This window comes from Aspergillus clavatus, genomic scaffold, assembly GCF_000002715.2.
Source record: "Aspergillus clavatus NRRL 1 1099423829795 genomic scaffold, whole genome shotgun sequence".
NCBI lineage: Eukaryota > Fungi > Ascomycota > Eurotiomycetes > Eurotiales > Aspergillaceae > Aspergillus > Aspergillus clavatus.
The window spans coordinates 149,261-164,270 of NW_001517104.1; the positions used below are offsets into that span (position 1 = coordinate 149,261).

Here is a 15,010-nt window from a genome sequence, read left to right on the forward strand (position 1 = left end):
CTTCTCCCATGCGTTGCTAGCCACTTGCGATCACCACTGTTGACCTGTTATCGGAACCTTGGGACTCTTCCCCGATCTTCCCCACATCTAGCTAAGGCATCCAAATTTTGTATTAGAGCAAGACGCTGGACGGTAATTTCCTGGACCTTCGTAGAGGCGTCAGCTCTATCATTCGAACAGTTCAATGGCAGACAATAAAGTCGAGCCCAGGCATGATGGGAGTCCTAACCCTCATCCTATACAACCCCGGCCAGTCCGTTATGCGTAAGTATATCCATAATCTATTACGCATTCCAGCCTCTAGCTGGACTGTCCTGTACTTTCTAGCTTTCCCTGGTGCTATTATCCTTCATCTGCAACCCTCGATTGTTTATCCCGCATCGCTAAGTTCATTCCTGGTAACAGTTCCACACCTTCGTATGAAAGCCCTCAAAGGCATTATCGTCGGAACCCAAAAGTCAGACGTCCAGTGAAGGTTGTCATATGATTGCCCCTCTGCCCGTTCAACCCAACTAATCTAGCGGGAGGCAGGAAACTCTCAATGCTCGCTCCGAGTATACTACCAGTCAAGATGATGGAACCGCCGAGCATAGAATCAACCAATATATCATAAAGCAGGAGATTGGGAGAGGCTCTTTTGGCGCTGTCCACCTCGGGACAGATCAATTCGGAAACGAATATGTAAGGTTTGCGCCCTTTGTCAAGACGCTGGTGAACGTGTCATACCATACGGCCGTCTTTCTGACTGTATTGGCGTTTAAACAGGCAGTCAAAGAGTTCTCCAAATCCCGATTACGAAAACGTGCGCAATCGCATCTTTTGCGACGGCCTCGAGGTCCCAAACGTCCATCCGCTGGGTGGAACTCACCTCTCCATCGTCATCCGTCGGGGAACGCGGAAGAGAACGCGGGAAACTCATTGTATCTGATCAAGGAAGAGATCGCCATCATGAAGAAACTGAACCACAACAACCTAGTCTCCTTAATTGAGGTGCTGGATGACCCGACAGAGGATTCCCTTTATATGGTGATGGAAATGTGCAAAAAGGGTGTGATCATGAAGGTCGGGCTTGAAGAAAGGGCTGACCCGTACAGCGACGAACAGTGTCGCTGCTGGTTTCGTGACCTGATTTTGGGCATCGAATATTTGCATGGTCAGGGTATCGTACATCGAGATATCAAACCGGACAATTGTTTGCTGACAAGCGATGATGTCCTTAAGGTCGTGGACTTTGGCGTGTCTGAAATGTTCGAAAAGAATTCGGATATGTTTACTGCGAAATCAGCCGGATCGCCTGCTTTTCTTCCGCCGGAGCTCTGCGTGGTGAAACATGGCGACGTCTCGGGAAAGGCTGCCGACATTTGGTCCATGGGTGTGACTCTGTACTGTCTTCGCTACGGCAGACTACCGTTTGAGAAGCAAAGCATCTTCGAACTCTATGAAGCGATCAGAAGTGACCCTGTTGTATGCGAAGGGGAAACTGATGATGACTTCAAAGACATGATGCTTCGAATATTGGAAAAGGACCCAAGCAAAAGAATCAACATGCAAGAACTCCGAGTGAGTGGTTTCCTACCGGGCGACAAATTGCACTCATATCTCATGAATTAGTCCAGGCGCATCCTTGGGTGACAAGAAACGGCTGCGATCCTCTATTGCCGGAAGAGGAGAACGTTGCTCAGATCGTTGAGGCTCCGACCGAGGAGGAAATGAACAGTGCCATCACGAGAAATGTCAGCCATCTTATGGCCGTGGTATGTACTATGTCATTGTACTCTTTCAGTATAACACTGGAGACAGCTGATGTATAATGCCAGATAAAAGCCGTGAAACAATTCAAACGACTTCTTGGTCCAACCAGAGCGGAACCAGTGATGCAAAGTATCCTTGGACAAGAATACGAAACTCATTTCGTCGAGCCTCCCCTCGAGATGGACCCAGAGGAAAGCTTTTCCGCTAGTGATCACCTTGCCGCAAATAAAAGCCAGAGCGTGACTTGGTACGATAGAAAGCCCAGGGGACGTGAATACGTCCTCAAAGGATACCACCAACAACGCGAGGAAGTACCAAATATCACGGGCTTGAATAGCGCGCACGTCAAACAAGATCCTGTCATTGGTGGTTTCTCCAGGCATTCCGCGGACACCGAGGTCAAGAGACAGAACTCTGGCTCGATTCGCAGCTACAAACTCCGTGGCGAGTCGATTGACGATTTACCAACGACGTCCACACCGCAGTCACCATCGCCACAGATACCACTTTCTCGGGCAAACTCGGCTACTACAAGACGGAGTGTTGAGGGCACTCGTGGACATGCAAGGGATCCTTTAGAGGAGAATTTCCCTTATCTATTCATCGGTCCTTCTACCTACACAGGGTCGGACCTGGAACAAAGTCGCGATGATGACATGGAGTACGACTGCGATCAATCGAACAATTTACTATCAGAGGAGCCCTCCGATTTGAACTCAGCAGCGTCTTCAGACGTTCCCATAGTGAGCGAATCACCGGGTGCTGCCGAGTTCGACATATATGAAACAGCTTACAGAAAGGAAATTGAACGAATCCGCGAACGGACCCTGCCACGCCAAGGTACTGCACCTAGAGTATACTTGACTCGCCGTGTGGAAGGGAAGGATGAAGTGTTGAAGCTAGTCGGAAGGGAGTCCATCGAAGCAGACTCGATCATCGGCCAGAAGACCAGAGCATCACCCAACTTAGGGTCTGCGGTCAGTATGCTCAGAGCTCAGTTGGCCGAGCAGCATACGGCCGAATCCAAGGCAGCTGGCACTTCAGAGCAGCCGCCCTCATCACTCCATGTCTCCACGTCCTCGCCAACGGCTGCGACCGAGACAACAGCCATGGAGACATCCCCCACGTCGATGCCGGAAAGCTCCAGGGCCAAGTTACTCAATCTCCTTAGTCGTGCCAAAGGTAATCGCAGTCCTTGAGATTCTCAGGCGTCCGAGATGCTAGCTAGGAAGACGTGGGGTTACGGCTTTATGATTCGAAGGGCATTAGCAAGAGCGTACATATGTCGTCTTTCTTCCTCATGGCACATCATAGACTATATGCATATATCATCGATCAATTAGTGAAAACTGGGTCATCCTGGATTATTCGTGGTTGAGTGCTCATTGAAGACATGATTAGATAGTGCTTACCTAACCTCTTCAGGCTCTCTCGCCTTAGCCAATGAAGCAACATCGAGTGATGATGTGCTCTACGCATCACACTGTAGAAAAAAGCCATTCAATATCTTGGCCAATATGTGAGATTAATTATTATACATAAAAAGGGCATCGGGGCCCCCATCTCGGTAGAAGTTCATATCAGATCCCCTTCGAAAAGGGGGATACACTGACAGGACGGAAGGAGAGAAGAAAGAAAAGCGCACGGAGGAAGAGCAAGAGAAACAGACGGAAAGATGCGTCAGCGACATGTATGAAGGCACTGTCCATGGTCGGCATGCCGTATTCGTGAGGGTCGTAGAAGGCTAGCCCTGGCGAGGATTCCCAGGGCAGAGAGACATCATGAGGGAGGAAAGGGAAAGAACAAACTATGCAGTGAAGTAAAGATTGCAGCCGGGGAAGGAAAAGCATCGTAGCGGCTTGATGCATTCAAGCATGGTCACATAAAAGGGAGTGAAACCATCATGTTCATCATTCAATAGCCAGGGTAGAGATCGGTACGTGACCTGTCTCACCCTGCTGCGTGTGATGTCGGACAACGCGGGAGCCTCTATGCATCATCGGAGTCGGACAAGTCAAGAAAGAGCATCATTTGTCAAAGAAGATTCGGACGTGTGTTCATCTTCATCGAGCGCTGATGCAGGGATGTATCAAATAGAGGACGATCGCCCGATGGTGAGCAATCAAAATTCGTCAAAATAGCCGCCCCACAGCCAAGGGAAAAGGAAAGTAAATGGAATAGAGAGGAAAAGCATTGCATAGGACATGCCGTTAGTCGTAGCTCTCTTCGCGAGTCGTCTCAACCGCGTGATGAGTCGGAACCAATGCTATCTATCGCTCAAAATTGACGAGTATGGATCATTCATCGTGGGCCGTCATGGCTTTTTCAGGAAAGAGGGAAGAAAAATACAAGTGTTGGAAGAAAAAAGAAATGATCTGACAAGAACAAATCACACCCGCAGCTCAGTTTCAAATAGTCGAACATCACTCGGGTCGTCTTTCGGCCGGAGTTGTGATTGGTATATCGGGAGTAGACAAAGAAGCGGGCTCACCAGCCCGTCTGCTGGCGGCAGGGTTCATCAGACTTGTTCGACCGCTGTCTGCAAAAGGAATCCGATCGGGTGGACGAGGTTCAAACGATCGCTCTCCGGGATCTATCCGTGCGATTGGCTCTCTGTGGCCCAATTGCAATGCCTGTGGAGAAGGCAGAGTTTGCCTTACTTCTGTTGGGCGTGGTAGCTCTCTTAGTGTCGACCCCAGATCACGAACTGGGAGTCCACGCATTCGCTCACTGTCGATAGGTGCCATGAGCGTCATTGACCTGCCCGGTGGAAACCCGTAGCGCAGTTCAGGATTGGGCACCTCTACAGGGCGAGCACCTGTCTGCGACGCGAACATTGATCCAGTTCCTCCAACACCCGACGGACTGGCTGGCGTAGAAGGAGCTTTCAACTTGTGGGAACCCGACCTTCGAGGGGGAGGATAGGTTTCACCTCGAGCCTCGGCAGCCGCTTTTCGTCGCTCCGATTCGGCTTTACTTGGGCGCCCTCGTTTGCGGGGTGGCTCGCCTCTAGTAGCAAAACTTTCTACCCCTGGCGATAGAAGCGCTGAAGCACCACTCTCGCTGCTGTAAGAGGCCGTGCTGGCTGCTGGTCGAGGTTGAATGGGACGCGGGGCGAAAACTGGTTTTTCTGACGAAAAAAGAGGCCGCTTGCGAATGTGACTACTTTCCGATGAAATCGCGGGTGGCACAGACAATTCATGACGTGGTGGTGGGAAAGGTACAAGTCCAGGGTTGACAGGAGGCGAAACCTGTTGTTGCTGCTGCTGCTGCTGCTGCTGCTGCTGTGGCTGACACATATTGTAATAAGCTAGCTGACAGGAATTCAAGGAACGGCCTGGATGACAGTCAATCAGCATCGGGCAAGCTTAAGATCCACTTGACTCTTCTTGACTGCTCTCGACTTGATACATATGTAACACACAGGAAGTATGAAGCTAAGCTGCGAAGACAAGTAGAAGAACAAGCTGATGGTTCCGGCAAACCCGTACCTGGTGGAAGAGGGATCTCTGTCCAGCTTGGAGAGATGTTAAAGTCCCTGATCATCCTGACCAGATGACTGGAAGGGACTCCAGCCTTCTTTAATATCTCGGTAAGTAATGTGTACTAGAAGGACCGTCAGTCTGAAGTTCATAGGCACAGCGGAGATGAGAAGTGAGCGCTTGACAGCAACATATGGGGCAGGTGAAGGACCGGATCTAAAGTCTTACCCTCTCCTCCTCGGACCATGGCCTATCCGATGGATTCGACATATCCCGCAGACCATGGAAGCGAATCTGTCAAGCCTCCCTTTTCCTCCCAAAACTTGTCCACACAAAGCCAGGTTGATAAGTGCGTAGCGACTCGAGTTGCAACGCGGTTTAGAGATTGACGCGTTACGCGACTACGAAGACGAGGAGATAGAGAGAACGAGAGCGGTAAGGGACAAGATATGAAGAGAGAGGGGAAACCAGAGAAAGGAAGAGAAAGAGAAACAACAAGTAAATGGGGAAAAACTCGGTCTAGAAGTTAGTAGCAATGGAACAACCACAGAGCCTCCCAAAAGGAACAATGCGTTTACAACAGCGCAAGTGTAAGCACGTGGTTCTTGCAAATAAGACTCGGGAACTAGGCTAATCACGCAGCGAATAACGACAAAGGAAAGTTGAGGGTGATGGAGATCAAGAGCAGCGGAGAACGTAAGGGAACGAGGCCAATGCACATGGGTCGAAGCATGTATGAAGAGAAGACATGAAGTTCAGGCTGGCATTCAACGATGGGACGAAGAGCTCTTCTGAATCTAGGGAGATATCGAAGAATGCAAGGGAACCAAGGGAATGTAGAGGAAATAAACCTCTAGAGAAAACCAGAGGAGAACGTCAGGAAGCGAGATATGCTGGCAATCGCTCCGATGGCGACGATGATTCGATTCAGAATTATCAGGAACGGAACGATCGAAAAGGAAGGTCAAGAAACCAATCGCAATACTAAAGGGGAAAAATAAAACGAACGATAGGATTGAATCGAGTCGTGGCGAGCAAGAAAGGAGACGTCAAGAAGGGCTGCCGTCGTCGGAGATCGACTGGATATCTGGAGCCAAAACAGTCTCAATACTGCATATTGTGCCAACGACCAACGAATTCAACGACGAATATGACAGGGAAAATTCAGTAGGATTATGGGTAAAAAAAAAAAAAAAAAAAAAGGGGGGGGGGGGAGGGGAGTGGAGGGGATGAAAGAAAAGAAAGTCAATCAGATCGTACTGGGGACAAAAATAAACCAAGATGGATTATTTTCCCCAGGAACTTTTCCTGGCCAAACGGACTTTTAATTCGGGACAGCGCAGGAAGACAGTGCAGATGCACCAGCATGAGGCCGGTTAGCAATAAGGAAAGCTGCAGGGACTCTTTTTTCTAGTTTCCCTGTGTGTCCTCTGAGGAGCGACACGACGGAGCCACAGTGTAAGCTAACAAGACTTCACAGACCAGACAATTAAAGCATATCTAATGATTGCGGGACCAACCAGCCCGGAGGTGGACAGAATTGAACCATGCCCTACCCAAGAAGAGGATAGTGTTTCAGTAGCGATCGTTTCAGATGATTCCAAGCGTTTAAATTGTCGCAGGAAGCAGAACGGGTAAATGAAAATGGTCACCGTGAGACGACCGACGGCCCTGTGAAAAAGAGTACTGTATCAGACTCGGCTCCAGTTTTCTTCCTTTGAAAAAAAGTATAAGTCATGTATGTGCCGCACGAATAAAATAGAGAGGGGAGGGGGGCAAATTGATATGTATGAAGTCGGAAATGTCTTCGAATGCACAACGATCGAACAGCAACGAAAGCTGAACAGGGCTAGAAAGGCCAGCAAGGATGAGAGCAACTAAACTGACCCGCAATTGAAGGCGCAATGCAACAAGTTAACAACAGCCTCAGGCTACTGCTGTGCTCACGGACCACAGAAAGAAGGGAAAAACGTTAAAGGCGAGATTTTTTAAAGAAGAATCATCATATTGAAGAAAATAAATAAAACACAAATCGAAAAAAGGGCCTAGAAAAATGAAACAAGGATAAGGAAAGGGAAAAGGTAAAACATAAAGAGAAGCCGCTCCGCTTTGCTTAGACTTGAGAACGAAATCGCTAAAAAAGCAGCGTCGTTCCAAGTGTAACCTGTAGGCTGTATGTCATGGACACTAGAGGACGGATGATAGGCGGACATTGCGCCCCATGATATTGGGTCAACGGACTAAAATCGATATGTTGCTCGAAAATTGAAGCTTGAGGAGCGAGGTTCGGGGGCTAGCTCCCGAGTGCAGCAATTAGTGCGGTCGATCCATCCCGACAGCAGCTCATTGCTCCGTACTCCGTACTTAGACGTCGTAATCATGTTGTGTTCCGTAATGGGGCCCGTGGCCATATCTAGTAACGATGGTTGCAACAAAGATTGAGCGAATACAAACATGTGCATTGGCCCTATTGCGAATCGCCAAAAGTGCATTATCGAGCGATAACATGGCGGAGATCAGAAGCTGTCATGCCAATAAGGGCTGTATCATGTATCTGCTATCTGAGCCTGGACAGCAGACATCATGCCCCCAAAAACGATAATCGACGTAGAGGTGGGGTTGATGGCTTGGCAAGAGCTGCATTGCGCGTAGTCCATTGTACAGCTTTGGGGGAAGGTTGAAATAAATCTGGAGGCTGGGAATGTGGTTGATAGATCAATGGGGTTTGGTAGAAAATGGTCAGAATTGACCGATATCTGCGAATATCAACCCTTCTGGGGCCATTGTGATCAACCACAGAGAGAGAACCTGATCCACATTGGTCGTTAAGCTGAGAAGCTTGGGAACATGCATGAAATAAGCCAGTAGACGGACAAATCAGAAAGAGGGGAAGAAAGGCAAAGCAGCCATCATGATAGACTTGAACAGAAAAAGAGGCAAATCATTTAACATAGTAGGATCGAAGGGGAACTGTCCAACATGCATTGACATAGTTCTGTAGAACCGTCAAAGTCCCAGGACAAGCGCATTGTTCGAGACTACCGTGTAGAGTTCTTTGATGCCTGCAACTCTCTTGGTATGATTAGCAGTTCTTGGTTAGTATGGAGGATGTTGACTGTTTGCTGTAGCATATTGGCCCAGGCGAGTTCCACCTCTATCCTTATTCGGTGGGAATGGGATCTGAAATCGATTGACAGTTGAACGTCATGCAAAGATGAAGGGTCAAATCAAACTGCGTCAAACTGCGTATCCATACTATCTGCATGCTAGCAGACTGAATTATATCCGAAATTCGAATATATTCAAATATTCGATAAATGGACACAGGATGGTACATGGCTACATGCACGAGAACCCGCGGCATGCAGGAGGAACGCCCCGCCGGTTTGAATCAACCGTCAGAGCGTAAGTAGTCTTGACTGTTTGAGACAGTGGTTTCTGCATGGTCGGGTCGTTCAATAGAATCCATTCTTTTAGGAGCTCATTCAATACTGGAAGATATGATGAAGAGTCATTCATTATCTGATGGAGTGTGACTTGAAGCTGTCAAACACCCAAGAACTGCCTGTTCAGGTGGGAGAATACAAGTGGATGAAAAGGAGAAAGTGGTGAGGATGAGGATGTTTGTGGCGCATCCAGAGATGGTTAGTTCTATATGGGTTAGAACTCTGTATCTGTAATGTATGGAATAAGGGGTATGTAATTCATGATACCTTAGGTATGGCAGGACCCGTAGTACTCCATACTTCCAAGCCAAGTCAATGAAATAATGGTATAGATATACCTTCACAGATAACACAAGTCTCAACTGTGTTACTATGAGGTAGTGTAGTCTACCTATCAGTACCACAGGTGTTGATTGAGAGGTACTACCAAGGCATCCCTGGCTTGGTTTCATAATGATAGTAGGTAGTTCCTTTACCTTGTCACAAAATAGAGCCGCGGCAATTCATTTAATCTGTTCCAGGATAAAGAACATCGAGATACCCGACCTAGTCTGTATCAGTACACAGGGATGAAACATTATTAGGTAGGTACCTAGGTAGGTACGAACAAGCAGGAGATAGGTAGAACCGTAAGATACGGTGATACAGTGCCGTACACCATGCTGTATGATACTTGACAGTACAGCACTCTTGATTCCCAAAGAGTCAAAAAGACTTGCTCAGTCCTTCTCCTCCTCCCTCATCATCTCTCCCAGTCTCTGCCTGGAATCCTTCTCTTCTATTTGAATTGACTCAACATTCAATTAGTTTCCCATCATCTCTTGTGTACCTGCCAGAGTTTCGTGATTACTCGAGGTAAATTTATGCAACACGAGACACCGTTAAGCAATGACTGGCTCTCGGAGCGCAAAAAATCCTTGTGTTCAAGTGGTGATGTTTCGAGACAACCCTGGTTCATGCACCAAAATCCATTCGGATTCGCTTATAAGCATCAGCTCAACGATCTTCCTCCCTCATGCATACACATTATCTATCTACTCCTTCCCATAGAAGTGTCTGCTCATTAGTGAGATGATACTCTTGTTATTGTTACTAACAACCCCAAGCACGTACTACTTATTAATCTACAGCCCCATGACATTATAGCCTTTGCTGCAGGCGTTCCCACTTAGTCCACCCAATGTGTGCATGCACAATTGAAATCGCGAGGACCCAGTCCAATCGCTACCCGCCGTCAACTCAAGTACACTACTTCTGAAGGACATCTTAGAAAACAGAGGTGTCGGAAGACACACTTGCTCGCCGCTAACACTGCCGAGTTTCATCTGATTCACCCTTGCGCACATTCGCTGGTCCCCTTGATTCTGAGTCTTTCCTGCGACGTGGAAGCATCGTTACAGCCTTACTGATCTGACAACCCATGTTCTCTCGGTTTCTCTCTACCCACTGACCGACTCCATGAATTCGCATCAAGAGTGTTCCCCCACAAGAACCGAGGAATTCTCTCTGGGCGGCAGGAGGCATCTTCCTCCGTGCATGCAAAAAAGATGACTGCTGTTTCGGGATCAGTGAAGTGCCCTACTCGTGGTGCTTGTTGAATATCGGTTTTTTATAGCTCTTTTCCATGCCTCACTTTTCTCCGGGGGTGCTGACCTTCTGCTCGTTACGACCACGCGACCCATCTTCTCCATCAATAGGCCATTTCGCTGACAGGATACGGCGCACACAACGGGCACCTATGGAATTTGCCAAAAAAAAAAAAAAAAAAAAAAAAAAAAAAAAAGTGATGTTGCATCCAATTTCAGCGGTAATTAACGCTGTAGCAGTGATCGCATCGGACATCGGCAGACATCGCGTGCTAAGTTATCGTGTCAGCGTGGAACTTGACCCAACCTCCGATTCGGGGAACGCCTCGACTCTACCGAAAGCAGTGGTAGGACCGCAGAACAACAAAGAATCGAGTGATTAGAAGGGCGGGGAGGAAATTTGGGGGAACGCATAAAGAACATAAGGGAAAGAGTGGACTGTCATGATGAACTCAAGTAATGGGCTGAAATGTGATCCGTGAGGTCCTGGAGGGAGAATGCCTATCAGGATCAGCCTCAATCCTCAGTGCAGCCAGTGTCTGTGGATCGTCTCGAATACTGGACAGGATGAATGAGGCGCCTGGAATAGCATCATCTCCTTCCACCTGCCACCTTCTGGCAGTGAATAATTTCTGCTTTCTGAAGTGATGCCTCTCTCTCCTTGCCATTTCACTCTGGACCGGGCGGTGAGAGAGCGCATCACGGGAGGCATTCTCCATGGATCTTAACTTGCCTGTATGCAAGCTCATTTTTTTTTTTTTTTTTTTTTTTTTCACCTTTGGCTCCTCGTTCTCTTACTTTTGGGATGATACCAGATAAACCACTATTCCACTGTTCAGGAACAATAGAAACAGACTACTTTTTGCAAAGAATGAGAAGAGCCTTGCTCATCTCCATGTTGACTGCCTCTTTCTCTGTTCAACCTTGAATAAGAAACCTCCATACCTGACACTAGTAATCCCTTGATTCTTTTCTTTTCCTTTTTTACCCTTTTATCTTTTTCCTGTTTCTTTTTTGTTCCCTCTTGAATTTATTATCTATTCCCATGATCTTTTCCCTCCTGTTCTTGGCACCCGCGCAAAACGTGGATAGCTTGCGATTGATTGCTCGATCCAACTCAAACTCGGCGTGATTTTCTTCAGGCCTTCGCTTTTTGCCTTCTCTCGCTCTCTCACCATCTTTCTCTTCCCTTTTTCCTCAGTATTCTCCATTCTCTACCAACCAACAACACTCTCCGACAGAAATACATACTTTTATCAACAACCACACTTACATATACACGCATAAATACACATACATACACGCACCCAGCGTCGTTTTACTCGCGCATTCTGCTGCTGGCTTCTAAAGGCTGCGTGTCTTCGTCCGTGTCGTCATGCCCTCTCATGACAACGCGGACTCTCCCTCAGCGTCTGTAACGAATGCTGTGACCGCAATGAAGCTGGAGCAGAACGACGGAGCCGCCGAGACTCCCGTTCTCAACGGTGGAGATGCCATTGCGAAGCAAGAATCCTACGGGCTATCTAGCCCTCCCACCGCCACCAGAGATCACTCCGAACTGAGTGGCATGTCTTCATCCGCTGTTAAGTCGCGAGCTTCATCTCAGTCCCCAGTTAAAATTGAAAATGGAGATACGCCTGAAATGGAGGAGAAGGTTGGAGGCGACATCACCGTGAAGATGGAACCTGGTCAACCTCCCAAGTTGACTCGCACCACCTCTCAAAAGGTCGCTGCGCGTCCCCCTCAGCTGTTTCTGCATCTGCCGGATGGCACAGCGGAGGCCCAGTCGACCTTTGAGGTGATGGAGACGTGTACTTATGCTAACAAATACATGGGCTACACGGAGCATGCGATGGAATGCGATTGTGCCGAGGAATGGGGTGAGTCTGCGTTTCTTCTTCCTTTCTCGCCGTCTGGCTCTCGTTTTGTTCTCACATTTTTCTGCGTGCCGATTCCCCCTCCTTTTTTTTTCTTTTTTATCCAAACCCCCGGCATAGCTTCATAATCATTTTCAATCGCAGACGAGCGAACAACAAATTCGAGCCTATGATATTTTCCCCCCTCTGTGCTCTTTTCACCTTATGTTTTGATACAATCAAGATGCGAACCTTCTTTTTCTTTTCTAACGTGATCATCCAGATCAGTCCGCCGGCAAAAACCTGGCTTGCGGAGAAGATTCTGACTGCATTAATCGCGCAACCAAAATCGAGTGTGTTGGCGATTGCAGCTGTGGTGCTAATTGCCAAAATCAACGGTTTCAGCGAAGAGAGTATGCAAATGTCGCGGTCATCAAGACAGAGAAGAAAGGTTTCGGTCTCCGTGCCGAGACCGATCTGCAACCGCACCAGTTTATCTTCGAGTACGTCGGTGAAGTTATCAACGAGGGGCATTTTAGGCGTCGCATGAGGCAATACGATGAAGAGGGGATCAAACACTTCTATTTCATGTCCCTCAGTAAGGGAGAATTTGTTGATGCGACCAAGAAGGGCAACCTGGGCCGTTTCTGTAACCATTCGTGCAATCCCAACTGCTATGTCGACAAGTGGGTCGTGGGCGAGAAGTTGCGCATGGGCATCTTCGCCGAACGGGCCATCCGCGCTGGTGAGGAACTTGTGTTCAACTACAACGTTGATCGTTATGGAGCCGATCCTCAACCGTGCTATTGCGGCGAACCAAATTGCACAGGCTTCATCGGAGGGAAAACCCAGACCGAGCGTGCAACCAAGCTGTCCAATGCGACTATCGAAGCTCTGGGTATCGAGGATGCTGACAGCTGGGATACGGCGGTTGCGAAGCGGCCACGCAAGAAGAAGATGGGCGAGGACGACGAGGAGTATGTTGACAGCGTGCAACCCAAGTCTCTGGATGAAAATGGCGTCACCAAAGTCATGGCGGCTCTTATGCAGTGCAAGGAGAAGTGGATTGCGGTTAAGTTGCTGCGGCGTATTGAACGCTGCGATGACGAGCGCGTCCGCAATCGGGTCGTGAAGATGCACGGCTACCAGATCCTCAATTCCCAACTCAGCATGTGGAAGGAAGACTTTACAGTGGTGTTCCAGATCCTCGACATCCTGGACAAATTCCCCCGTCTTACCCGAAACAAGATCATCGATTCGAAGATCGAGTCCACGATACAGCCTCTAACGACGTGTGGGGATGAACGTGTCGAACAGAAAGCAGCTACACTACTGCAGAGCTGGGCGACTCTGGAAGTCGGTTACCGTATTCCGCGCATGAAGCGAGATCCTAATGCGGTGGCCTCGGTCAGTCAGTTTGGGCGAAGAGAACAGGCCAACGATGAAGCCAAGCGGTCCCAATCTCGGTCGCGCTCACGGTCCCGATCATTGGATGCGCCTCGCGGGCCAGCAAATCCTCATCGCAAGGGCAATGGCCAGAGGAATAATCAGCATCGTGGCCCGCGCCAATTCCGCCGCCAGTTTGAGCCGCTGCCTCCGGGATGGTTCGTGGCCGAAGCCCAGGGTAGGGTATACTACTACAACGAGCGGGGAGATGTCACCTGGACCAAGCCCGTCTTCTCCACACCGGAGTCTGACACGCCCAGCAGCCACGCGAAGAATCGGGCCCTTCAAGGTATCATCGATGGTATCTTGAATGCTAAGGAAAGCGCGCCGAAGGAGAAGACGGCCACGCCGGTCACTCCACAGGCGCCCAAACAACCTACCAACAATCGCAGTGAAAATGAGGAGAAGTGGAGGAACTATAGTGAAGAGAAACAGAAGAAACTCTACGAGAATACGGTAAGACAGCCATTTGGAGGACCTGTCATTACATCCAAGCACTGGCGAGCTAATTCTTGAGCAGTTGTTTCCTCATATCAAATACGTGGTGGACAAGTTCAAGCACAAGCTTCCAAAAGAAGACTTGAAGCGCTACGCCAAAGATGTGAGTTGACCTTTTCTCCATTGCCTGAGCCCGAATGTCAGCGGCTGACACATCGTTTCCTGCGCCGTAGGTCGCCAAAAAGCTCGTCAATTCGGACTTCAAGAACAACCGAGTGGAAGATCCGACGAAGATCAGCGAAAAGCAGCAGAAGAAAGTAAAGGCGTTCTGCAAAGAGTTCTTCGACAAGGCGGTTGCGAAGCATCGCGCTCACGAGCAAAAGAAGGCCGAGAAACAGGCAAAGGGACCGGGCTCCAAAACAGAGCCAAGGACTACAGACCAGAGCCCCATCGATGACGCAGATGTGAAGATGTCCGACGACGAAGACCGGGCTGAGGAGGACCACACCTCCCTAGGCTCTCACAGCGGCCAGAAGCGCAAGAGGGAGGAGGATGCTGATGGTGATGATCGACACCTTGACGAGGTGACTTCGCCTTCGAAAAGACAGCGATCAACGACACCGATACCTCCCCCTCCCCCGCCACCGCCACCCCCTCCTCCAGGTGATGAACCTTTTGCGCAGAACGACAAGGGGGAGTATGACCTTCAGGCTGAGGGCCAATCTCTATCAGTTCAGAACGGCTCGGTTCCCCCTCCGCCACCGCCGCCGCTATCAGCAGAGCATAGCGACAACGACGACTCATCCGCGACTCCCGCAGAGAACAACCACCTAAATAATCAGAAATTCTTCCCGACGCACTCCCCGGGGACCGAGTACGAGACCGAGCTTGGAGACCTCAAGTCGACTCAGATCGGCATCGAGGGCAAAGTATAGATAAACCATATATCCGCCGACCCGTTGTCCAGGGTGGCTCTTCTTTCCTATCTTCGCTACCTTTGGGGG

The 15,010-nt window shown here is 49.1% G+C and overlaps 2 protein-coding genes across 2 annotated transcripts, besides 7 other annotated features; both read left to right on the forward strand.

The window, feature by feature from the left end:
- Window positions 1-184: 184 nt before the first annotated feature.
- ACLA_009260 (putative calcium/calmodulin dependent protein kinase) lies at window positions 185-2,951 on the forward strand (the record flags this gene model as incomplete). The annotated part of the gene is made up of 6 exons (XM_001273931.1): window positions 185-264; window positions 406-475; window positions 532-681; window positions 766-1,560; window positions 1,617-1,754; window positions 1,818-2,951. The coding sequence occupies 6 exons, from the start codon at window positions 185-187 to the stop codon at window positions 2,949-2,951; spliced, it is 2,367 nt and encodes a 788-aa protein (XP_001273932.1).
- Window positions 2,952-5,003: 2,052 nt separating this feature from the next.
- Window positions 5,004-5,039: a microsatellite.
- Window positions 5,011-5,038: a microsatellite.
- Window positions 5,040-6,415: 1,376 nt separating the features above from the next.
- Window positions 6,416-6,436: a microsatellite.
- Window positions 6,437-10,430: 3,994 nt separating this feature from the next.
- Window positions 10,431-10,462: a microsatellite.
- Window positions 10,431-10,463: a microsatellite.
- Window positions 10,464-11,014: 551 nt separating this feature from the next.
- Window positions 11,015-11,038: a microsatellite.
- Window positions 11,015-11,039: a microsatellite.
- Window positions 11,040-11,641: 602 nt separating this feature from the next.
- Window positions 11,642-14,941, forward strand: set2 (SET and WW domain protein; the record flags this gene model as incomplete). Its single annotated transcript, XM_001273932.1, has 4 exons — window positions 11,642-12,146; window positions 12,406-14,024; window positions 14,089-14,169; window positions 14,240-14,941. 4 exons carry the CDS (start codon window positions 11,642-11,644, stop codon window positions 14,939-14,941), a joined length of 2,907 nt encoding a protein of 968 aa, XP_001273933.1.
- Between the last annotated feature and the right edge of the window lie 69 nt (window positions 14,942-15,010).